General features: G+C 39.5%; 1 protein-coding gene across 1 annotated transcript in view; it reads left to right on the forward strand.

Annotated features, from left to right (window-relative positions):
• The window catches only part of adck1 (aarF domain containing kinase 1), a 248,162-nt gene that overhangs the window by 136,780 nt on the left and 84,421 nt on the right, over positions 1-26,961 (forward strand). Inside the window, exons 6-7 of the mRNA XM_049463856.1 lie at positions 1,094-1,252; positions 5,260-5,376. Of these exons, the coding sequence (XP_049319813.1) occupies positions 1,094-1,252; positions 5,260-5,376 (276 nt within the window). The remainder of the gene's footprint in view (positions 1-1,093; positions 1,253-5,259; positions 5,377-26,961) is intronic.

The following is a 26,961-nucleotide window of genomic DNA, read 5'->3' on the forward strand; positions in this document are numbered from 1 at the left end:
CTAACCTCATCTTAACCTCACTAATGCTCTCGTCACTAAATGCAATTAAATCCTTACAGCAATGCTCCTGAATCTAGTATCTAGGAAATTGTCTTCTACTGTATGGAGAGCAGAGACGGTTACTTTTACAAAAACAGGACATGCTCTTCAAAATCTCTTGATCTATTTGAAAGAAACAATGAATGAGCTGGTGTTCCAATACTTTTGTCCATATAGTTAACTATATGTTCACTGAACACTTTATTACTCATAAATAGCAGGAATTAAGGTGTAATTTTTGGAAACTTGCATATCCCTGTGGATATAGCTAGACAACTTAAATTTTGACTTTAATAAAAGCTATTAACAAGCTGATAATTTGAATCAGGTGTTTTAGAGCATGGAAGCACTAATACCATGCAGGGTTGGAGGTCTCCGTGACCAAGGATGAGAACCACTGCTTCATCATGATTAACAACAATTAGACAATTAGACAAAAGTGGTCTAACCACAAAAGTCAATGCAAACTTAAAAATCAGTGTCTCAGAAAATTAGAATATCATATATAAGACCAATTGTTACTTTTGGCAGTGTGGGCAGAGTGCCAAATCCTGCTGGAAAATGAAATCCACATCTCCATAAAAGTTGTCAGCATGAAGTGCTGTAAGATTTTGTGGGAAAACAAAACTGCACTGATTTAAGACTTGATAATAAAACACAGTGGATCAACACCAGCAGATGACATGGCTCGCCAAACCATCACTGATCATCAGTAAATTTTACATTTCATTTGGAAATCATTCATTTTCATAAATATATATTTAGTATTGCAAAGTATCGCAAGATATCACACAGTATCCTAATATCATAATATTTTTATTTATGGGAAACATATCAAGATGCTGTGTCATGACATTACCTGTGATTCTGACTTTTTGACCTGCAGGTGATTTTGATTGGTCCTGTGTGACAATAAAGATGTTAAGGAAGGATAAATGAGGTAGAGGGTGACTAATACAATGTCCAGAAATGAGTTAATTAGTTACTACAGTTTGTAATTGTAGTATTTATGATGGTTCTCTGTGTGTGTGTGTGTGTGTGTGTGTGTGTTCAGTTCTTATTACAGGTGGTCCACTGGCTGTTCCCTGACTTTGCGTTCATGTGGCTGGTGGAGGAGGCTAAGCGGAACATGCCTCTGGAGCTTGACTTCCTGAACGAAGGCAGAAATGCTGAGAAAGTGGCCAGCATGCTCAAACAGTTTGACTTTCTTAAGGTTTGTGCTGCACCAATAAAGATCCATATACACTACTGGTCAAAAATTTTAGAACACTCCCCTTTTTTCCCTCATTTGGCCATTTAGGCTCTTCAGGTTCAGTCAATAACTGGAAATGGTACAAAATTCAGTGTAAAGAATATTGTTTTATATTTTATATTAAACCTGATTTTTTTTTTTTTTTTTGTAAAAAAAAAATAAATATTGTTAAAAATAAAAGAGGTCTCCTTTCTTAGCGGATGAATCCGATTCCAGGTTATGTTCAGTCAGAAACTTCACTCCTTTGTTTCTTTGGTTTTACTATGAGTAAATGAGCTACTGAGTTCTGAGTTTCCCCTTCTGAAGTCTCCATTGCTCCACCAGCCGCTCGCTGAGCCTGATCCTCTTTTTAGAGGCTGGACGTGTGACGTAAGTACGTAAAGACGCGTGACGTGGCCAGATGAACCTCAGTTATTAGAATTAATATATTAGGCCTAATAGGGATGTTTTTTTCAGCATGCTTGTACCATTAAACACAATATTTTCTTCCTTCTCCACTCAGAAATGCGTCTGCTTTCAGTTTAAAAACAAAATAATATAGACTTCCACTTTAAGAAAAAAAAAGGGCGATATTGAGATCAGCAAAAATGATTTAAATTATTCAGTAATAATTACCACTTAGCATTATTAATGATTGTCACCTATCGAGGCCTATTCAGATTTCTCCTTAAAATGACTCAATTTAAGTTACAGTCGCATGGTTTTGTTAATGTGTGACTCCACAGCTATAAGATACACCTCATATAAAGCAGAACCTAACATTTAAACAGAAGCTCTAATTATCGAGCCCTACACAAGTTAAAATAAGTGTAAAAACAGGAAAAAACACTTTATCTGCAGTTTCATGTGCTAAAATACCGGCTGCAGTTTGAAACATCTGGTCTGTAAAGTCTTCTGTAGCAAAGCTGATGGAGGTTCTTTTTGAGATTTTTGTTAAGGGTTCTGTCAGACTGGCACATTGTTAATTTATAGTTCTAGTACAACTGAATCAAGAAATCAATAGAGTTTGTGTGTAATCTTTCCCTGTGGACCTGTACTCTTTCTGAGTCACTGCTTTTTTTTTGTTTTGTAATCTGATATCCAATAGAGCTCAGCTTTCAATACAGTGGTATGATGAAAAAAAACAGGACACTCATATATATATTTATTTATATATTTAATATATATATATATATATATATATATATATATATATATATATTAAACAAAAAATATATATATATATATATATATATATATATATATATATATATATATATATATATATATATATATATATATATATATATATATATATTTAAGATACTTATTAGGGTTAACCATAGAAGCAATATATAAATAAATATCAATATTATTTTTATTGTTGAAAATGGTCAAATGAAAAGGTGTGGGTTTTTTGTAGTGTCACAGTCTCACAGTTTGTTCAAAAGCCTGATGACCTATGGGTAAAAACTGTTCACTAGTCAGGTTGTTCTGACCTAACCTCTTAACCTTCACCATCCCTGGGTTCTGAATCAGTAATGGCTGCACCATACACCACCATAGTAAAGGCAGTAGTATTATACAGTTTATTAGTACTTTTATCTACTACTTTTGTCTCATTAAATTGTCTTGTGACATATTTTATGGTGTTGAATGGAAAGAATACTCAGTAATTCTTTGTTATCGACTGGTGTGGCCAACAATGCAGTTCTCCTGAGGTAATTGGGACACAGCTGCATCACTATGAAACTTCTGGGAAACTCTGCCCCGGTGATCTCTTAGTTCAGGTAACCTCAGGTGACTTTTTAACATTGTGTAGATGTGTATATCTTTTTATTTTTCTTTTACTAAATCCGTATGTGTGTGACTGCTCTATATAGCAGGAATAATGCTGAGTGTTTCTCACGCCAAGAGCAGTAATTTTCTCTCCGCTATCCGCCCTGCATTACAGCAGCCTATATTTCCCTGCGGTAAGACGACTTTGCGAGGTAAATAATCTGTCATAACAATTGCAGAGTGCTCTCGCAAAGAGCCCCGTTTCATTTTTAATGAATAACAAAGAGACCTGGCTGGCCCTGGGGACTAATCAGGAGTGCGAGGGTCTTACCTGCGGATCTGGAGCTTTACGGTGCAATATTAGCTTTCTCTAAACTCCTGACAGGAGAGCAGCGGCCCTGGTGTTGGGAACAAATCCCCGCTGCTGCGTGACTGGCTCTCGCGCTGTTAAACAAGCGCGATTATACAGCCTGTCGCAATCACATGTCTGCTTTGCCTTTCGGAGCACGTGGCATCTTTATATTTATTTCTTTATTTTATTGCATAGCAGTGTTTATTGCTGCCAGGTGTGTTTATCTCGAGTCTGAATGATAAAGTGCAGTCCTGGGCTTTGTTGCAGAGGGTCAGATGTAAATACAGGCCACAGTCAGACGACACTATCCACCAGAGGCATGGAGGCTTAGTGGGTAGCACATTCGTCTCCCAGCACTGGGGTCCTTGGTTCAAGTCCTTATCTGGGTGAAGTGTTTATGTTCACCCTGTGTCTGCATGGGTTTCCTCCAGTCACTCTGGTTTCCTCTCACAGTCCAAAAACATGGAGATCTGGTAAATTGGTTATTCTAAATTGCCTAGATTGGCCAGGTGGACGGTCATTTCCGGTTGAGAGTATGCTGTGCGTGATTGGCTGTCGCTTCTCATGAATGTCTTTAATTATTTCAAAAGAGTTCTTTTGTGAGATGAATGAAGCTCCAGCTGTTGTTTCTGAGAATAGGTAGGAAGCAAAACCTCAAAAAGCAGAAGCTGGGGACCTCAATATCTGTAAATTGGTCTAGATAATTTGTATGGCATTAATTTGCATATAGTGGAGAATATCTCAATTCAATGTGGCGTACTCCCATAGAAAATGTTAGGTGGTTGGCTGGGTATTGATCCTGTAGGTGCTGGTATAGTGCTTTTCCGCAACCCAGTACTGCTTACACTTGAAAAAGTAACATAAATGTATGAGAATTCATGATAAAAAGTAATTGATACATACTTTAGATTATATCTGCATTCATGCAATGTTGCTACACTTTTTGTTTTTGTTCTTTCACTCATTTTCTCTCATTCAATATTTAAATCTCATCATTTGCATGCATAACTAACTCTCTGTCCGTTAGTAACTATACAGTGTCTCTCTATACCCTCTCTAGTTGTCTCTCTCACTTTCTTGCACACCCTAACCTCTCTTTCTCTTCTCTCTCTCTCTCTCTCTCTCTCTCTCTCTCTCTCTCTCTCTCTCTCTCTCTCTCTCTCTCTCTCTCTTTCCCGTTCCCTTGTCTCCTGTCCCTCTGTTTCACATGCTCGTCAGGAACGCGGAGAGCGATTCTCACTGGGACAGAGAGGCTTATTTTTTGAAATATTAAAACCCTCAGCACCTCCGCTGTGCTCTCGGCTCTCTGCTCTCGCAGCAATCCTCCAGCAGCCCGGCGCTCCAGAGGCTCACGGAGAGATATCCGCATTCAGAGCCAAGACTTCTGTACCACAAATAAACTAACAACTGAGCCTCTGAATATCTCACAGCAGTCCAACCGCTTCCATTTAAAAGCACAATCAGTTAATTAATCTGCCAGTCAAATCAGTGGGATCAGAGCCAGGAGGGTACGCTGGATAACAGCGGCGTGTTTCAGGGCCCCGCGGACTCCGTGCGGCGGCTGCCGAGCCCATCCTTTGGGGTAATGACACTTTTGGGCCGGGTCAGGAATGAATGAGCTGCAGATGCGCTTCAGAAATCGCAGTGTCCAATAGCACTTGATGACATCCTTTAGTAGAATCAATGAGAGTTTGTGTACACTGCAGTGAGGAGACTGTCAATGGCCCGCCCAGTTCTGGCAGAGTTACAGTTACAAGTCCGATCAATAGGAAAGAAAACTATTGTGTGCAGTGAGTCATTTGAGTCCCAGGCCGTGCCATTTCCGTAACTGATTTCCGAATCTTCGTTTCTGTTTCAGGTGCCCAAAATCCACTGGGACCTTTCAACCAAGCGTGTTCTGACCATGGACTTTGTGGAAGGAGGGCAGGTCAATGATCGGGAGTACATGAGGAGACACAGCATAGACGTCAATGAGGTGAGAGAGCCCTACCTTGCAGCTACCTTGTTTGTCTCTCCCAAATAAAGTGGCAAATGTAAAAGGGGCTGTGGGGCAACTTGTCCAGAGTCGTTTGTCTTTTCCATGTCACATAAGAATCTAATATACGCTCATTGTCTAAGAAATAGTTGCACCTGAAAGAAAGTGTCTGATTGTGTTGCTATTCAGAGGGAAGATAGAAGTTACCAGGAACTTATTTAGACTGATTTGGAAACTCTATATATTAAACTACACATACAGATGTTGTGTGTAATGAATGTGTAATCAATCAACCAATCAATCAACCATTTTTTTTTTGACCAGGAAGTACATTGAGGGCGATCCTCTTTTTTTTTTTTTTTTATGTAGCCGAGCATTTACAAAAACAGGGATTAACATGATAAAGATAATAATATCTACATGTAATAATCATTAAAATAACAGTTAATAAAATATTAAAAATATATAAAAATAGAATAGAATAGAACTTATTTGCAGTAAGCTTAGATTTCCAGATTTACACTAAGGCTGGGTGCAGCAGCAGATTGAATGAATTGTGACATTAATGCTAAATGTCAGCCATCTAGAGATTCCTAATGGAGATTCCCAATGGTGTCAACTCATGTGTTATCTAGCTTGCTAGTTAGTTAGTTACTAAAATACCTTGTAATTGGTCTAAGTACAGTCCTCCTTACAGGCTTCACTGAACTACCCTTCTTCATCTTTCAACTTTCAACTAACATCCGTCTTCAACTTTCTCATTCCAACCAGTGTCTTAAAGAAACACTCTTTTCTAAAGTGTTCTGAACTTACTTTTGTGTCCACTTTAATCTGCAATATCAAACCAGACCTAAAGTTAATGTTAACACAACCGTTAAATACACCCCAAATACACCCCAGCTAAGCTTGCAAGTGTACATTCTTGTAAGACCTGGCTCCCCACAGTAGGATATTAACTAGCTAGCTAAGCTAAGCAGGCTACTCTAAAGAGCTATGGCTCTTTGACTAACATGACCCACCACTCATTTTGACTTTAAACTTTAAGAAAATAACCAGTTCAGGGTTGATCAAGTCAAAGCCAAAGAATCAGGTTTACCTAGCTTACTATTACTCTTTACTAACATTCATCTGGCAAGACTGGCTGGCAGTGTTATATTAATATGGCTAGCCTTAGCTAGCTAGCAAAGTAACATACATCTTAAACTGAAATGGCGATCTCTACTGATCTCTTTTGTGAATTAATTTACTGTGAAGTACGGGATCTTTAGGAAAACTATGGAAGGTTTGACCTTTTATAAAATTTCTTTAGCGGTGCAATGCTACTTCCGTCCCCCACAGCCTTGTTTTAGTAGACGATGGTGACAGGTGAATAAAGCCTATGAAGGCCATTTGTGATCTGGCATTATTTAAAATCACACCCCACATCATGCCTAAAGACCATTGATCTTAGTGCTGACCTCGGTGCCTCTACACATAGATTTGTTGGTTGTCTCCACCAATGTGGGATTCGTCACTGAAGATGACCCTCTGCTATTCTGAGTCCCTCCATGACAGTCTAGAACAGGGGTGTCCAAACTATGGCCCGTGGGCCATTTGCGGCCTGTTTCCTTTTTTGGAGCGGCCCGCGAGGTATTTTAGAAATAGAATGAAAGTTGGCCCGCTGTTAAGCAGGTTTTTATAATGTTAGATTCAAAGTTTGAATGCTAGGTGTCAGAAACAGGCCAAAGAGTCGGAGAGGGTGTGCATTTCTAGCGCAGAAAAACGGGGCAAAAGAGTCTAAAAGAGGAGAGAGTGCGCATTTCTAGCGCAGAAAAACGGGCCAAAGAGTCTAAAAGTTGCCGTAATTAAGGAGTTTTATATTAAGAGACATCATGAAATTAAACATCAATTTGAAAACTCTTAGTTTACACAACACTGTCAAAGATAAAGATAGTTAGTCAAGTAAAATGGTGTGTGAATGAAATAATCAGGAAAAAAGTATTATTTAAAGTGGTATATTTCATTATTTGTTTTTTTTACAGAGTGTGGCCGTGACTTCAAATATATTTTTCCTTCTGGCCCCCAACAAAAAAAGTTTGGACACCCCTGGTCTAGAACAACTATCCTCCAAGATGCATTCCTGTCTGTTAATTTCTTCTGAGTTTTCAGGCTTTTCTTAAGCTTTTGTATCTATTCAAACATTTCTAACAGTCAAACTCCTCCCCACTGAACACCTCCACTGTGTGAAGCTGGAGCTCAACCCTACAGACTAGAGTTCACCTCAGCTTAGGCAGGCAATTAAACTGCACTCTTTGCGCCGCTCTCAAATTACCAGTGGTATCAGAAAACTGCTGAATGAGTGATACATGCATTAACCAAAAAAAAAATCTTCATAGCAGTTTCCAACTTTTTTAAATATATAGAAACCCTAAAATTTGTACATAGGATGTCCATACATTTGGCATCAATTATCAGATCTAGCTCAAATCCATAGCTCGTATTTTCCAGATTTACTATAGAAATTACTAGATATTGTTGACATAGTATGATTTGCTATCTTGCTGTAGAGAATGTAGCCAATTTCATAGGCTTAGCATCTAGCATTGTGCCATTTGTGCGGATACCTGCAGTGATGCTACCCACCGTCAGGAAGCCCAGGTTCCAAGTTGTGCTATACAGGGTAGGCTAGCATTTTTACCCTGATTTGCCTTTTTTAGCATTGCCTCCATATTCTCCTGGTGCAGCTTTTGCCTTAAACCACTATGTTACAGTAAGGCTGGTTCAAATCCTGGTCATGCAGCTTGCCATCAGCTGCTGGAGCCCTGAGAGAGCACAATTGGTCTTGCTCTCTCTGGGTGGGTAGATGCAGCTCTTTCCCCTCATCACTCCTAGGGTGATGTGGATCAGCACAAGGTGTCTGTGAGCTGATGTATCAGAACCGAGTTGCTGCGCTTTCCTCCGAGTGCTCTGTGATGCTACTCGGCAATGCTGCATCAGCAGCAGTTGGAAAAGAGGCAGAGTCTGACTTCACATGTATTGGAGGAGGCATGTGCTCCTTGTGTTGTGGCATCACCAGTGATGGGAGATATACAGCTGAGTAGCAGCCACATGGGTGGGACAATTGGCCTAGCTGAGTTGGAGAAAAATAGAAATAAAAGAAAAAAATGAACTGCCTGGTTTATAAAGCAGTTTTCTTTAGTGATTTTTTTATATATAGATGAGTACAAATTGGCATGTATTGCTTTCTGTAGCATTCAAACAACAGTGGACAAAAAACTCCGCACTGGGCTATAGAATAGTGTGTGTGAGTATGTGTGTGTCGCAGACGAGCTGGTGTGTGGCTGGCATAGGGAGGACAGGAGCGATAAACTGGGGAGGCTGAGACAAGACTCTTGTGGGGCCGGCACAGAACAGAGAAGGGATGCTAATGGATTATTGATCGATAGGCTGGTGTCTGTTCACACAGGGGTATTTTGTGGGGAGATTGCCAGTGCATTATCATTTTCTTGTTATTTGATGATGGTGGGAGTAAGCGAGAGTTATCTCCCTGTCAGATAGCCGGGGCAAGACAAGGACCCCCCAAAAAAAGAAAAACAGTAAACACTCCTCCTGACCCTCTGTTCACACTTTTATTGTGCACTCTCTGTTTCAAAGAGAAAAGTCCAATCAGCTCCAGCCTGGCTGATCCTATTAGCGCCTTATCTCTAAAGATAAAACAACAAAACTGATGCAGGAACGCCCTCGCGCCCAGCACATCCAGACATATTGTGCTTTTGGCTGTTTAATTGTTTAGGGAGGCTCACCATTGTGAAACTTTATGAATCTACAATTATATATGTTCTGAATCTGCAGCATTTTGTTGACTGTCAAAATATTTTAATGTTTTTCTATAGTACCATGTTTTATCCCCTCTAGTCAGGATACCAGATAAAATATGATTGATAATTGGACATGGAGGCATACTGGTTCTATATGACATCCTGCAGCATATTTGCCCAAAGATGTTGCAGATGGGCCTGCAGATCCTGCTCTATACTCATAGGTGTCTGAAGTTGGCATCCCAGCTGGTCCAATAGATACTTGGTTAGTGATAAATTATCCTGCTTCTCTCAGTCCTATCATGTGCCCCTTTTCAAGTCCACTTTTGTGGCAAGACCCAGTGTCTAATCAGAACACACCTGTAATAATTTGCATTACTCCTCCCGCTGCTACTCAGCTGTATATGCCCCATAAGTGATGACACAACACAAGGAGGGTGAAGACTAGCACATGCCTCCTCCGACACTTTTTGAGCATTGCCAAGTATCATCACAACGCACTCGGAAGAAAAGTGCAGCGACTGTGTTCCGATACATCAACTCAACGTCTTGTGCTGATCGACATCACCCTAGGAGTGATGAGGTGAAAGAGCACCATCTACCCACCCAGAGAGAGCGAGGCCATTTGTGGCTCTCAGGGCTCTGGCAGCAGATGGCAAGCTGCATGACTGGGATTCAAACCACTGATCTCCCGATCATAGTGGCAGTGCTTTAGACCATTGGACCACACGGTGCCCTTATTTATATGTTTATTTATTGTATCACAGCAGTTTTGCAAAGATTAACCACTGCTTCTGTATTAATGTGCATATATCAGGGATACAGAAAGCTACAGAATATACCATTATTCTATACAGCATCTAATTTAATATTTCATTTATTAGTGTTCAGAGAGAGAGATAAATAAAGAAAGCTGCAGGACGCTCTACACATATATCTGATCTGTGTTCAGAACGATTGTCTGAATCTGCACTATAAATCCAATTCGTACTTGTATAAGTGCTTCACTTCATTGAAATTTAAAGTAATTCGTCTCATAACTTCAAACCCAAACTACTGCACATGCTACCTGTTAACTATTTAGCTTGCGGTTATGTAGATGCTGGGGTTAAGATGGCCTGTTATTGCAGAGCCATAACAGTATTAATGTGCATACATTAGGAATACACCAGCACTTTCCCGCAATACAGAAAGCTACAGAATATATCGTTATTCTTTACAGCATCTAATTTCATTGCTCAGTGCTCAGAAAGAGAGAGGAACAAAGCGAGAGAGAGGAGAGCGAGAATTGGTGCTCAACCGGCTGCTGAAAGCCATTGCTTTTGAGCTGGCTTTTGTTCGATTTAATAAATGGAATCATTTTAGCACCTGCTTTGTTTGCGTCTCACTCCGCCATTATATTTCATCAGCGCTGTTTTTTTGTCTGGCTGAATTAATATGCACTCTCGGCGCAGGTTTGTTTTGCGAAGCCCGCGCAGGCTCTAAACAGCAACCTTTCCTTATCATTGTACGTGCAGGCATCAGTGCGCTTGACAGACAGGTAAATACACAGCGAGTCTGGCCTCATAAGCCACTGAGCCATGCTAAAAGGGCAAAGCACACCTTTGAACGATTGGGGAGGGGAGCTGAGTGGATGGGCATCAGGCATTTATCATACTCTTCTCTCTGTCTCTTCACAAACACACACACACACACACACACACACACACACATTTTTCCTCTCAACTGACTCCAAATACATTTTTCCCACCAGTGACTAGATAGTCTAAAGACTCTCAATCATTTGAGAAGTTCTTAGAGTGTTCAGCTGTTGTGTTACATTGTGAACTTCATGTGGAAATCCATGTGGAATTGTGATAATCGTGCCAAATGTGTGCCAAATACAGTACCAGTCAAAAGTTCTTTATTTCATTAATTTTCTTTTTTTTTCTCAAATTTTTATCCCATTTTCTCTGGAATTTACACAGCCTATTACTCAACCCACTCATTAGGACCCCCACCCCCCCCCCCCTATCACTAGTGATTCCCCAACACCACGAAGGTGTTGACTAACACATGTGTCCTTTGACACATGTGAAATCAGACTCCGCCTCTTTTTGAACTGTTGCTGATGCAGCATTGCTAAGTAGCATCAGAGTGCACTCGGAGGAAAGCACAGCGACTCAGTTCTGATACACCGTCTAACAGATGCAGCCTTGTGCTGATCGGCATCACCCTTTGGAGTGATGAGGGGAAAGAGCGACATCTACTGTACTCACCCAGGGAGAGCAAGGCTAATTGTATTGTGCTCTCTCAGGGCTCTTGCAGCTGATGGGCAAGCTGCATGAACGGGATTCGAATATTTAATTTGTTTTCTTCATAGTAGATTAATAATAAGGACATGAAAACAAATAAGGGACACATATAGAATGGATTTATGTAGTAAACTGTAAAAAAAAAAAAAAAAGTGTTAGTCCTCCACCTGACCAATCCCCTGATCTAAACCTTTTGAACTGAGATGGTGATTTGAGGTGATTTAATTGGGATGAGCTGGAGCTTCACAGCGTGAAGGAAAAGCAGCAACTATTGTTCAGCACCTCCAGGAACTCCTTCCTTCAAGGCGCTGAAAAAACTATTCCAGGTGCCTCTCCCTCATGAAGACAATGAGATTAAAAAGTCTTACAGTTTAGAGTATAGATTTTCTATAAAAAAGATCGATATTTGACACCACATATCAATAATGTATTGCAAATGTAAATTATGTGATTTCTTGCATTATCAGTATTTAGTATCCCAGGTGGTTGCTGAAGTTTTGCTAGCTGGTTGCTATGGTGTTACTTGGTGGTTGCTAATACTTTGCTATTTGGTTGTTAGGGCATTGCTAGACGGTGGGATTCCCATATGTTTGGCTAATAGAGCAGTGTCCACAAACATTTGGACAACATTTAGGGTGCCAAAACTAAACTAAAGCTCAAGCAATACACAGCCATAATACTATTTGAGCAGAATAGTGCTTTATGGTGACAGCAGGGGGCTAAAGAAGGAATTGGCCCAACGCACCATACAAATTAGAATCGCCACTGGCTAGTTTTCAGTAATGCTATACTCTGTTTTAGACTGTAAAACACAGCTAAAACAGGATTCTTCGGAAATGAAAATCATGTAATGCAAAGAGTAGCTGCAAAATCTGACATGAACCAGCACAAAGATCATCATTTAGAACACTCCAGCAGCTCCCATAATCTTACAGCACTGCTTTTACCCACAGCTTTAGTTAAAGCGCAATCAGCGGCTTTTGCTCATCAGACTCATTTAGAGTTCTTTAAAATGTACTTCCTCCCTCTCAGTTCATTTAGTAGGCGTTTCATGAAGCACTTTATATTAGTATGTGTGTGTAAGTGTGTGTGTGTGTGTGAGAGAGTGAGAGAGAGAGAGTGAGTGCCTTTTTTACAGAAGATTTGAGAAGTTCAGCAGAAGTGAGCGTGGTATTAGTAAATGAGACACGTGCTGTGTGAATGGGCTTCGGGTTTGAGAGGAGCTCTCTGCAGGAGCAGGTTGAAAAGGGGAGCGCTGCGGCTGCTTAAAGAAACACTTTGTTTTGAGAAGATGCAGCCATGGGGGGTAAAGCTGAGGCTCTGAGCGGGGGGAAACAGATCAGGGGGGTTTTGCACCTGCGAAGGGTGTTTAAACACCCAGCCTGAAGACTTTATCTCAGACTCTGTGCTTTGTATTCTTGTAGGAACAGTGTTTGAAGAGTTCATTCAGAACTACAGCTCCACGTTTGAAGTGTGTGTGATGGATCTATACACTAACATGCTAAATTTCATGGAACATGGGATTAATATTGTGTCTCGTGACTTGCGATGTTCTATTGAAGATACATTATTCTTGAATGTCCTGTGTGATATGTCTGTAGGATCACCCGCATTGAATATGAATGTGATTTCTATCAGAAAAATTACCGATCTGTACTTTTGGCAGTGTGGGAAGTGTGCCAAGTCCTGCTGGAAAATGAAAATAACATCTCCATAAAAGTTGTCAGTAGCAGAGGGAAGCATGAAGTGCTGTAAGATTTTGTGAAAACTAACTGCACTGACTTTAGACTTGATAATAAAACACAGTGGATCAACACCAGCAGATGACATGACTCTCCAAACCATCACTGATTGGTGGAAACTTTACACTAGACCTCAAGCAGCTTGGACTGTGTGTCTCTCCACTCTTCCTCCAGACTCTGGTTTCTTTATTTACTTTAAATGAAATGTAAAATGTACTAATGATCAGTGATGGTTTTGAGAGACATGTCATCTACTGGTGTTGATCCACTGTGTTTTATTATCAAGTCTAAAGTCAGTGCAGTTTTGTTTTCCTGCAAAATCTTACAGCTCTTCATGCTTCCCTCTGCTGAAGTTTTATATGGAGACGCAGATTTTATGGACTTTGCACACTGCCCACACTGCCAAAAGTACCAACTGGTCTTATATATTATTCTAATTTTCTGAGACACTGATTTTAAAGTTTTCATTGGCTGTAATCCATAATTATAATCTATAACCACAACAAAAGAGATAATCACCAAAAATAGATCACTCTGTGTCTAATAAATGTATATAGTATATGAGTTTCACATTTTAACTGAATTATTGAAATAAAATAAATTTTCAATGATATTCAATTTTTTTGAGATGCGCTTGTATAGTGTATCTCCAACATGGTGGATCACATATCTACCGTCTTTACTTTCATTGAAAGTCAGAGTAAAAATATTGTATTCCAAGTCATTTTGGAGCATTTCCATTGGTCCATTCATAATGGCATTCTGACACAATGTAAATGACAACTGCCAGATTCACATCAAAGCAAAAACAAAAAAAGTCAAAGGGCAAACATGGAGGCACAAGCAAGATGGCACTATTTTGTGTACCATATGTTGATATCCTGTACATATTATTTGCATGTTCTCAGACTTCACCCACAAATCCAGCTTCATCATCTGAGGTGTTTTAGATTTCCAATTCTGTTAAATTTCAGTTAGTTGCCAAGAAATCCTAGCAAATAGGAGAAGACCCTGCGGGAAATTAGTGCTGTGAAATTTCAATCAATGTTAAATTTCATACTGGCATTGGACTGCATGCCTCCCAAAGCATGTGTTCAGACAAATTTTATTAGAGAGGGAGGTTATCGTATCAACACAAACGCTGTGTGTGGAGAGGATAGGAAGCGGGTTTCTGTGTTTGGGTGGTCGGTGAAGGCATGACATTCCTTATTATGGGTTATGAAGTAATTGCAGAAGTAGATTAAAGTCCGGTACAGTGTTTACACCAGCGGATTCCAACTCATTCCATATTCTGCCACTTTCTAGGTTTTCCCTACTACAGCGCACCTCAGTAAATGAAGGGCACAACAATTACCTGCTACATTGAATCAGGTCTGTGGGAGCAGGAAATGCTCTAGGAGGGAGAACTGCTGGGTCATGTTGATGGACAGGTGTATATATGTGAATGGACAGTGTGAAAAATCTGAGTTTATGCTACAGTATGTGCTCAGAATGTGTCTGAAATTGGCGTTGGGTTTGCCAAGGCTGTAGCAAATCACACACAGGATGATGTGGGAATTCCAGGGCACCTTACGATACAATTTCACAAGAACAATTGATATCTCAATATCATGATATCTCTATGATACTTCATGGCATCTGTGTTATTTACGAGAATAAAATTATCCTTAATAAGCATAAATACCTGCAGTTATGGATTTTTTGGTGTTGAAAAATCTCTGTATTCGACGCAACATATTACTAATGTATTGCAAACAAGAACGATAATATAAATCACATTATCTGTGCACAGGACTGTTCACACTGTAGAAAAAATCTAGCATATTTTTTTGTCAGTCACACTGGTTTATAAAGCACACCGGATTATAATGCAACACTAGTAAGGAAAAGGGATGTCACCATGTTTTCCTTCCAATTCAGCAGGTCTTGCCGCTGAATGATTATCCACTAAAAACTGTTTATTTGGGTGAGTAAAGCACTTCCGTTTATTTACAGTAAGCTTAGATTTGCAGATTTCCAGTAGCGCTAGCCACAGTTAGCGGCTAATGCTGCCTGACAGCGCTACACTGAGAAACCCTGATTATTATTATAAGCCAGGGTGATATTAGCTAGCGGTTTGTCCCACATAGCTTATTTTAACGCGGTAAACAAGCAGACTACAGGCCGATAATACTCACCTCTGAACGGCGAAAGAGCTAGTGCTTAGTGCAGTTAGCGGGTAATGCTAATGCTGCTCCAGCAGTGCTAGCCAGGGTAAGCAGCAGAATATGTGCCGATAATACTTACCTCTGTACTGCGAAAGAGGTAGCACTAAGTGCGGTTAGCTTATAATGGTAATACTGCTTCAGCCTTAGTGCTGGAGAAACTTTACTGAAACTCCTGTATAATACTGTTCTTCAGCGGAGTGACTTCATGCATAAGGTGCACCAGATTACAAGATGCACAGAGGATTTTTGGGGAAAATGGTGGGAAAGTGGTGGGAAATCTCAGCCCTTGGGTTGGGTTTGGATTCGGGCAGAGAATCTAAGCTCTAACAGATCGCTAAAATAAGGCCCACAGCTTATATATATAGTGTATAAATTCTTTGCACTTTTCTAATTAATTTATAAAATATGAAGCTAAACATTATTACCATTGCTAATAATTCTGACCTGTTATGTTCTAATGTAACTACTATTAATTGTAGCATGATAGATTTTATTTGGTTATGTTGTAAAACATATTTATAGCCATGTGTTAACTTTATTATATGTTTATATTTGTTCAAGGTTAATGTTTATAGCCCTGTTTATAGTATACAGCCACTCCCACCTCCAACCCCACTTTTCTCCTGCGTTCCAAAAGAGATAACATGAGTGATCCACGTGTACCACGTTAACCGCGAGTGCGACCTGAATAATTTGTGATGATTACAGTCCGTGCAATATATTGGCCCTCAAAGCCGAACCAGACCCTCGGCACCTCGACGAGCCTCTGGATGCAGTTTTCATTAGCGCCACCCCGCCTTACAACACAGTTCATTCAGCGAGTAAAGTAAATAAAAGCGAACACTGTACCCGTGCAGATGATCAGACCCAGAGACAGGGCCTGGCATTAGGCAATGATCAGGAGAGTTATTAGACAGCTGATGAGATAGATATGGAACCTAATAAATGATGGAGTCCTCTTTTGAAAATGAATAGAATTATTAAGCGGCTGTGGCATCTCTGAGCCGCGGCGTGGGAGCTGGCGTGTAAGTAATCAAAAGATTGATGATGGCCGAAATAGACTTTTCGCTCTTCGCTTTGCCGGCGTGCTCGGAATGCCTGAGTGGGTGTTTTGTATTTCTTGCTCTTTCTCTTCCCCTCTAGATCTACAAAACAAAAGTTTTCTGTAAAAGTGAGCCTGTGTGGAGTGCGTTTTTGAAATTGTAATGGTGCTATCAATGTTAATATTACCCTCTGTTCTGTTCAGTGATTATTGATCAACCATGTAATCGTGAATATTGATTTTTTCTTCTTCTTTTTTTCTTTTTCTCTCTGGAGAGGGAACTCTTTTTGCTTGTGAGTGTGGACTATGTCTTTTTAAAGCCCTATTCTACAGTTCCATAGTTGGAACACTGTGTAGAATGCAATGATTATTAAATCTCAAAGACCTCAGTCTCATGTTTTAATCACAGTAGAACATAGAACACAAATTATAGTCATTTTGCATAATTTTTATTCTTTAATTTCTGCAAAGTTAATAACATTTAGTATTTTGTTTAGAATTTGCATTTATGCATTTATGGACAATGAATCCTGAAAGTGTTCCTAAGCCCATGCTGTGATTTCCAGCACAGGATCATACCAGTTTTATTGCAATATCACCTAAGGGCCCGAAGATCATCAGCATCCAATACTGAATGTCAATTTTTTGTCTCTTGCACACAGGGATTGTCTCCAGATTTTCTGAAAGTTTTGATGATATCATACACTGTGTATTTTGGGATATCCAAAGTCTTTACTATTTAACATTGGATAAATATTCTTAAAATACATTTTTGGCATTGTTAACTATGGGGGGGCTCACAAAGTCAATATGTGGCTCAGATACCTTGGGTATCGCAAGTCTGTGGCAAAGTTTAAAACTTTCAGAAGCGTCCAGAAGAGAAGGGTTGCACTTCTGTCATTTCATCTGTCAGGTAAGTCATTGTTTAGCATAGCTAAAGCCTATTTACTGTATGTTTTAGGAATGTGTAACATCTAATTTTTGTAAACTAAAATATTATTATTACAATAAGTGGATCATAAGATTGGTTATCACTTGTTTTTAGAGGTTGCATCCATGCATAAATGGAGTAGCTGCTCCCATCTCAGACTTTTTTGGTGAGATTTCTTATCCAGTGCAAACCAGTCAATTAATTCATTTATTTTACAGACGTCCTGTAATAAATTGAAAACTTATTTCGTTGGATTAGGACTAAAGCTGTACTTCATACAGTTTTTGCTCAGGAAAGTGTGACTATACTTCAGCTCCTTTTAAAAAAGAATATCCCACTGTGTGCCTGTACTGTTATCAGACTCTTTGACCATCCCATATGTTCCTTTATTCCACTCCTCTGTTTCACCTTGTCTTTAAACACCTCTCTCGGTGCAGTCCAGCAGTGAGAGGAATATATAACTCAGCTTTCACACGTTCCTGCCTTTCTTTAAGGGTCTAGGTGAGCCATCTTTGCTGCAGTGTGGGTCCTTCCTGCCACCATGGGGCTTAATAGGATGTGTGTGTGAGAGAGAGTAGGGGGTTCCCTTGACCTCCTGCTTGTTTAGTTTGTTAGTTATTTTATTTTTTTTGTGGAGAAGAGTGTGTGCTAGTTTCTGCTGCCTGCAGGAATCAGTGCTGTACACTTCTGACATCTTAAAGATTTAGTTTGGGTTCTTTACAAACTGATTCAGGTTATTATATATTTATTCTTCAGTTCAGTAGATGATGTGAGTATGATTCATCATTATTCAGCAAAATTTGTTAATTCAATAGGTCGAGCTGCGCAGATGTACACATAGTAAACGGGTTTGCCCAGCTGCGAGCAGTGAACGCTGCACACAGCATGAGTAAACAGCATGGAGCAGCAGAGACAGCGTTTGTTCATAGCTGTGGTCATACCATTATCTGGCTAATATATCCAATTAAACTGCGCCTTATCAGCAGTTTAGCTAAATAAAAAGAAGTTTATTTGATAACTGGTTCAGAGTTTTCTTAAAGACATCTTAAAGATTCAATTCAGGTCAATTCAAGATTCTTTATTTAGTTTATTATACTATATATTTATTACCGAGTTCAGTAGATGATGTAAGTATGATTCAGCATTATCATTCAATATTTAGAAATATGTTGCTAATGCAAATTTTTGCATAAAGTCTGTTGGTGCTTTCACACCACTAGATAAAGAACCACAGAACCTTGAGAAGATTGAGATAAGCATACATGATAGGGTAAGGTACGTACATGAGATAAGGTACATGATATTGTGTCTTTTAGGACATTTTCACACCAGTAGTTTGTTTCTATGATCCAGATCAGTTGATGAGTTTGTTTATTTGGAGCGTTTTCTCCCTCTGTTTGGTTTGGTTTCACACAGGCATAAACTTAAATGCAATAAAATGCGCACAATTAAACCATGCAAGCACATCATCTCCTCTGATTGGTCAGAGCTGTCTGGTGCGGGAGCAAGAAAGTAAATGTAGTGAGAAGATTCTGTGTTTCAGCACATATATTTGTGCAGTTTGAAGCTGCTTTAACAAAAAACACTGAACATTTGCGGCTGCACTTTTAAACACAGTGTTTTCAATAGGATGTACAGCGCAGTAAACAGGTTCGCGCAACTGCGAACATTGAATGCAGCACACACCGCTTGTGTAAACAGCATGGAGCAGCAGAGACAGCATAGCTGTTCATAGCTGTGGTCATTAGCGTTATCTGGCTAATATATCAGATTAAACAGTGCTTTATCAACAGTTTAGCATAAATAAAAGGAGTTTATTTGATAGCTGGTTTGGATTTTCACCACAAGCGCTCCAGAGTTTGTTTGGGGCAGGATCGAGACCACCTCCTCTAGCTGGTTTATGTCTGTTGTTTTATATGCATCCAAATGCGATTACTGTTTTTATATGTACAATCGAACCACACTTAGGGTACAAATTAACCCATTGAGTCAATTTTACAAGAACCAAATAGTACTGGTGTGAAAACGCCCTTCAACCAATGGTTAATTTTTCATCTATAAATCTTAATGAAGTGATGATATATTGACTAAGCAGACTTGGGAGTGAAATTCTTGACAATTCTTGGTTTTCTGGGAAATTGATCTTTTAAAATATAGGTTCTCTAAAGAGTATATGCTAGTTATTCAATACATTCCGGCAAAGAACACATTCTATACTCTGGCATCTTTATTTTTAAGAGTACAAATCTATAACTTTGCAAAAATTATAACAATTTAATTTGACAACTAAATTAAAATACTATTATTTATATTAACTATTTGTTCTCAAAGTGTTGTGGGCTGCAGGAAAGTTAGCAGTGGTTTGATTCTTTCTCCTTGTGAAGTTCTCCTGCCCCGTGGTGTTGGAGGCAAGGAAAGTATAATAGCAGTGTATGCTGTGAGGTCACACAGTTGAACCCTTCAGCAGAACACACAGCAGTAATCGCTCTCTGGGGACTGTGCCCGGTGCCAGTGCGCCCGAGTCTGAAAGCAGAGCTGCATGTTTGCTTGTTGTTTGTCCTGTGTGGCAGGATGACAAGCCTGTGTACACACACACACACTCACAGAAGCAGGGCACTCTTTGCTCTCTGACTGAAGGTGGAGGATGATTCATGTGTGTGGATCTCCCTCACTCTCTTTTTCTGACATACATACAGAGCTCTGGAAAAAAATTAACAGATCCCTTTAGTTTCTGAATCAGTTTCTCTAATTTTGCTTTTTATAGGTATATGTTTGAATAAAATGAACATTGTTATTTTATTATATTAACTACGGAAAACATTTCTCCCAAATTCCAAATACAAATATTGTCATTTAAATAATGTATTTGCAAAAAAATGAGAAATGGCTGAAATAACAAAAAAGATGCAGAGCTTATAATGCAAAAAAACAAGTTCATATTCATGAAGTTCAGAAATCAATATTTGCTAGTTTTTATTCACAGTTTTCATGCATCTTGGAATGTTCTCCTCCACCAGTCTTACACACTGCTTTTGGATAACTTTCTCTTTTATTTTTTAGAGCTGTATACAGACTACTGCATCTTTAAAAAAATAGAACATCATTGAAAAGTTACTTTATTTCAGTAATTCAGTTCAGAATGTGAAACTCATATATTATATAGATGTATTACACACAGAGTGATCTATTTTAAGCGTTTATTTCTTTATTTAATTGTTGATGATTTATGTCTTATAGACAATGAAAACCTAAAAATCTCAGTGTCTCAGAAAATTAGAATATTATATAAGACCAATTGTTTTATTTTTGGCAGTGTGGGCTGTGTGCCAAGTCCTGCTGGAAAATGAAATCCGCATCTCCAAAAAAGTTGTCAGCAGAAGGAAGCATGAAGTGCTGCAAGATTTACTTTGGACTTTATATGTAACACAGTGGACTGACACCAGCAGATGATTTTAAATGCGTTTTAGCCATTACCCTGGATTACACTGCTTACTGTGTGTAACACATTTGACTGTATATGTTGCGAGGCTTTTATAAGCAGAGAGACCCGGCGAGAACACTTGCTCATGCTTCACCGTCCACATGATCTGCGCTGTCACACACATGCCATGCCTGGGACGTTGATGGCTCTGACACTGCAGAATGAATCACCGGCGAGTGAGCCGGCCTCCCTGCTTTTACGTACACAACACACCCAGATGACTGTTTTGGCCCCTAAATGACAAATGGAATAGACATAATTAATTGCCATTAGTAAAGGCAGCCATCTCTTTGAGATAATTTGTTTGCCATGCGTGTCGGCAGCTCCTGGGCTGGAGTGGTGATTAATGGGAAGTGGGGCTGCAGCTGGCCTCTCCGCGGCGCTCGCTGTTGTTTTACATTAGCGCCTCATAATGGAGGGCTTTTGCCGCCGTTTGCTGCCGCACGGCCTGCCTGCTTGCTTGCCTGCCTGCCTGCCTGCCTGTCTGTCTCCTTGCTTTTCTTTTCTAAGGTGACTTTGAGCTGTGTTCCCGCGCGCATGCTGTTTGTACGGCCATGACAGCAGAACTAAAGCCGTCGCTGGATGGAAAAGGGGCTTGTGCATAATGATACAGCCTGTAATTGTTATTATTAACACCAGGCACCCGTTCCCTTCGTTAATGGACAGTGCTGAAAGTGCCAGCGTGGGTCCTCACGCTGTGCCTGTGTTTTTGTCAGGGAGGCTGCTGCTGCTGCTGCTGTGTTGCAGTTGTCAGTATTTAGGTCAAACAGAGGCGTCCTAACAGGAAATCCCAGCTGACAAGCACGGCGGAGGTGAGATATTAGAGGAGACAGCTTGTCTGAGAGTGGATGACATGCCTACAGATTGAAACAAACACTCCTCAGAGTACCTAAATCTCAACCCAGGCCATTAACACAACTCCCCCCGTACTTCCTACCTACCTGCAGGTCCGCACAGCCACCGTAGCTGAACGTGCCCAACCTTCGCTGCTTCCTTCAAGGTCAAAATGCTCCATTTCTGACCATTTCGCAGCATGTGGAAGTCGCTGCAAAGCCTGGTTTTACTCAGGGGAGGAGCGAGCAGTGAAGCAAGTCACGATGCCAATGGAGTGCCATTGTTTGAGGTTGTGCTGGAGGGACGGCGTAGCTGCACTGATGGATGCACTCTTATCTGCCGCAGATATCTGCCTATTCAGCCGCTCACATGCCAGGCTTGCAGAACACGCTCATTAGATTTAGTGCTGTGCCCTGTTAAAAGCCTTTCTCCTCGACTTGCCCAGTATTGATCAGCTCACGACCCGGTCAGATTACAACAGGAAGGGTTGAATAAATCAGCTTTTTTGAAAGACGGTTAAATCAAATAGCATTCAGTGGCATTGTCTGCAGATAATCAGATACAGTCGATACAGAGCTGTGCGGGAATGTCGGGCATGCCTGATGGAGCACTGTGTTTTGTGCCAGGAACTGGGCACGGATACGGTAAATGATGTGGGGGTGGTTGATGCTGCAGTTGGTCTGCAGGTCTAGGTTCAGCAACAGTATGTGCTGAAAGAATGAGGTCAGCTGACTACCTGAATATACTGAATATAGACCAGGTTATTCCATTAATAGATTTTATATTTCTTCCCTGATGGCACGACCATATTCCAAGATGATAATGTCAGGATTCATGGGGCTGGAATTGTGAAAGAGTGATTCAGGGAACATGAAATCATCATTTTCACACAAGGATTGAGAGAGTTCACCACAGAGTCCAGATCTTAACCTCATTGAGAATCTTTGGGATGTGCTGGATGGAGAAGAGCTGCTTTGTGCAGTGGTCAGACTCTACCATCATTAATGCTGCAAGATCTTGGTGAAAAATTAATCCAGCAACACTGAATTAAAATAAATCTTGTGTCAATGCAGAAGCTTATCTAAACAATACCACAGTGAATGCGTGCAGCAATCAAAGCTAAAGGCGCTCCAACCAAATAATCAGTTGCCATATAATTACATTAGATAGTTAGATTGTAATGGCAAAAATAGGTCTCAGTGTTAACCTGAGCAAATATAGAGGGTCAATATTCACGTTTCATACGCCAGCCATGCAACAAATGAACCAAAGCCTAGTATTGTTTAAGTCCCTCTTTTATAAACATTTCTTACCCATGGGATCTTTAAGACATAGCCAACAATAGCTAACTTTTCTAGGAATCTGTGCTTTAGTAACTCTTTTCTAAGATTGGACAAGAGTGGCCTGCCTGGTTCCCTATGAATATTAATGGTTTCTTTTCCACTACAAAATTGGAACGTTTCTGAGCCTGAATGGTGACCATTCTTGTAGTTTCTCCACACAGACATGGCTTGGCACAAAACATAATGATTACACACTGTTCTCAGCACAGTTTTCTCAAAAACGTTAGCTAGCCATGCTACAGAACTTTTCAGAGACTGCATTTAAAAAGTATTCTTTGTGTTTGGCAACACTTTCTATGATTGGCATGTGTATTAGACTTTATAAACACTCATAACAGATTATAACTGGATCGCCGTTGTTCCTTCCTGGATACTGACTACAGCCAAGGTTTTTAACTATCTTAGTTTGGTCCTTTTGAGAGTTTCTTGCCAATAACTGGTCTAACAGGATGAAAAACCTGATGTTTTAAAGTTTGAACTTCTGATCAAGTCATCTAGTCATTACAGTTTTCCTAGTCCAAGTGTCGCTTTTTTTTCCCATTTGACTTGACTGTTCACTTGCTGTCTAATATGTTGGCCAGTTGACAGAGGCCAAGATCATTGGAACAAGATCATCAAATGTTATTTACTTTAATTGTATATGTATACGTATCTGTCTATCCATCCATCTGTCCATCGACGATATCTTCTGACCTGGTACCTCCTAGGAAGAACCAGATAGTGTCCAGGGCCTTCTGCGAGGCAGAAATACCTCCAGGCCTGGGTGCCAGTCCATCACAGGGAATGGCTCTAGACAGTGCCACACCTAGGGGCAAGTTAGGATGGCCAGTTCACCTGGAACTTGCATTTGAAGGCAAAAGATTATCTTCAACGCTGCAAAAAACTAAATCTAAGCAAGTAAAATTTTCTAAATTTAAGGCAATTAATCTTATTTTCTTCTCTGATAAGACTTTTTTGTCTTAGTAAGCATTATGTAAGTGTTAAATTATTTTGCTTATTTTAGGGATAATTATCTTAATCATTCTTACTTAGAATTTGTACCTTATTTTAAATAATTTGAACTCAAAATAAGCACAATCAAGCAGCAATCAAGTTATTTTGATTCTTGTGTCCAAAAACAATGACTTTTCTGCTTGATTTAGGTGTTACTTCACTCATTTTGAGAATTTGCTATTGCTTTTTGTAAGAAATCTTACAAAGAAAATTTTGCTTACCCCATTGGCAGATTTTTGCTTAATATACATATATTTGTCTTAATTTGCATATATTTTGTCTATTTTTTGCCAATGCATTTTTTGCAGTGAAGAAACTTGTTTGGACACCAGAGCAGAAACTGAATCCACAATCCCAGGCAGAGATGATTTTGCTATTTATAGGTTTATGTTTGAGTAAAATGAACATTGTTGTTTTATTCTATGAACTACAGACAACATTTCTCCCAAATTCCAAATAAACATATTGTTATTTAGAGCATTTTTGTGAAGAAAATGAGAAATGGCTGAAATAACAAAAAAAGATGCAGAGCTTTCAGACCTGAAATAATGCAAATAAAGTTCATATTTATATTCAAGTTTTAAAAGATCAGAAATCAATATTTGGTGTTTTTTAGCTGTTTTTTAATCACAGTTTTCATGCATCTTGGCATCATGTTCTCCTCCACCAGTCTTACACCTTGCTTAAGCCTTTACTCCTGGTGCAAAAATTCAAGCAGTTCAGCTTGGTTTAATGGCTTGTGATCATCCATCTTCCTCTTGATAATATTCCAGAGGTGGTCTCTTATTTTTTTTTCAGAGCTGTATGTGTCACATGCACTGCATTTGGCAAAACCATATCACCCAAAATGAAAAAATATCTTCTATGGAGAAAAATATTGTAAAGCGATCATGAAACAGCAATCCAAGAATATCAAGAACAAACCAAGCAGGTCTCTGATTCCCTTTCCCGCCCCATCATGACCTATTCTTACTCAGAAGGTTTTTTTTTTAAGACCCAAGTAATTCACACCCAACTACTCTCAATGACTTTTCCTGAATTGTTCACACACAAGCCTGGCAGGAATCACAGAATAGAGGAACTAAACCAGCAAGCAAGCAGTCCAGCTGGTGCAGTGCAGGAGAGAAAAGAGAGGTTTTTTTTTTTTTTTTTTGGTAATCCATTTTGTGCACTGTCCTTCCACCTCAACACAATGGCCTGATATTCGCTCAGGTGACGGAGGAGGGCCATATGGAGAGTGCTTTTATTCCGTGTCGCAGGCCCCAGTAGATGTAATTGCGTTGTCCCTTCGGAAAAATTCAATCTAGTGGGATGCGACAGGCCAGCTGTGTTCAGGTAATGTGCAGGTAGAAATGATCTGCCTTTCCCTACAGTCGTCCTCTCCAACAGAGTTGGTCTCTCTCTCTCTCTCTCTCTTTCTCCCTCTGTTTTTATGTGTAATGGTGTTAGGGCAGAGTGTGTCAGGTTGACTGCTGTTCTGTGGATGGTGCACGGATGTCATGGGAAGAGCCAGTCCGGGTTTGACCGTCCTTGTGAACAGGAGCAAACTTCTCCTCTCCTCTTCTTTCCTCCTGTCATCTTCTCTTCTTTTCCATAGTTTATGGATTGCTCTTCTCATTTCTTCTCTCTTCTTTTCATCTGTTCTTTTCTCTTTCTCTTTGTGAATGTTCGTGTGTCTTAATTTTTCTTTTTTTCTTCTTCTCTGTATCTTCTCTGTTTTTTTCTATACTTTGCTCTTCTCCATTCTCCATTTTTGTATCTCACTTATTGATCTTCTCATATCTTCTCCAGTTTTCTTCTTCTCTTTCTTCTTGTATATCTCCTGTTATTACCTCCTCTTAATTTATCTTCTCCACTCTTATTGTCTCATCTCATCTCATATCTTTTCTTTTTATTCTTCTCTCGTCTCATATAATAATATTATTATTATTATTATTATTATTATTATTATTATTATTATTATTATTATTATTATTATTAACACATTTTATTTATATAGCCCTTTTCAAGATTCTCAAAGATGCTTTACATACAGAATAAGGCACAAATTAAAAGGCAAAAATTACAACAAAAATAAGGGACAGTCTTTAAACTGAACACAAAAATAATAATATAGGCAGTTTTCCCAATGACAATTTACAATACAATATATACAATATATATATAAAAAATAAAATAATAATAATAATATCTTCACTTATTGTGGCTGGTCATATCTTCTATTATCTTCTCTCCTCTTCTCTTCTCAGTTTTCTTTTCTCAATTTTGACATATTTTTTCTCTTACTTTCTCTTCTTTTTTTTCTTTTTGTTCTCATTTCGTCTCACCCTATTTGTCTTGTCTTCTCCTCCCCTCCCTTCCCTTCTCATTTTGTCTCGTCTCTTCTACAGTCTAAAGTCATTGTCTCATCTCATATTGTATTATCTCTTCTTTTTTCACCTCATGTTCTTTACTCTTCTGTTTTTCTCTCCTCTTCTTTCTTCTCCTTTCTTGCTCCTGTCCCATCTTTCTATCCTCTCCTTCTCTGACCTTAACATTGACCCACATGTCTGATGCAGTGTGTGATGCTGAGCCGTGTAAGGAACAGTCAGGGTGTTGGGTCTTTCCTTCTCTCTGTTTCTCTCTCTCTCTCTCTATCTCTCTCTCTCTCTCTTTCTCTCTCTCTTTCCTGTGCTGGAGTGGCTATTTTTAGTGTGCTGTTGAAAGAGACTGTCCTGTGGCTGTTCCTCAATCTAAACCACCCCTCACCCCTGCCCTGCAGCACTACTGTAGCGTGAGAAAGAAGTGTGAACACAATACTTTGATAGCAAAAACTCCACACACACACTCTATACACACACACTCTATACACACACTTCAGGGATACCTATACTGTGCTAATTGAAGGATGGGTGATGTATCAATAGTAAAGCATCATGATA

Source organism: Astyanax mexicanus, chromosome 14, assembly GCF_023375975.1.
Source record: "Astyanax mexicanus isolate ESR-SI-001 chromosome 14, AstMex3_surface, whole genome shotgun sequence".
Lineage (NCBI taxonomy): Eukaryota > Metazoa > Chordata > Actinopteri > Characiformes > Acestrorhamphidae > Astyanax > Astyanax mexicanus.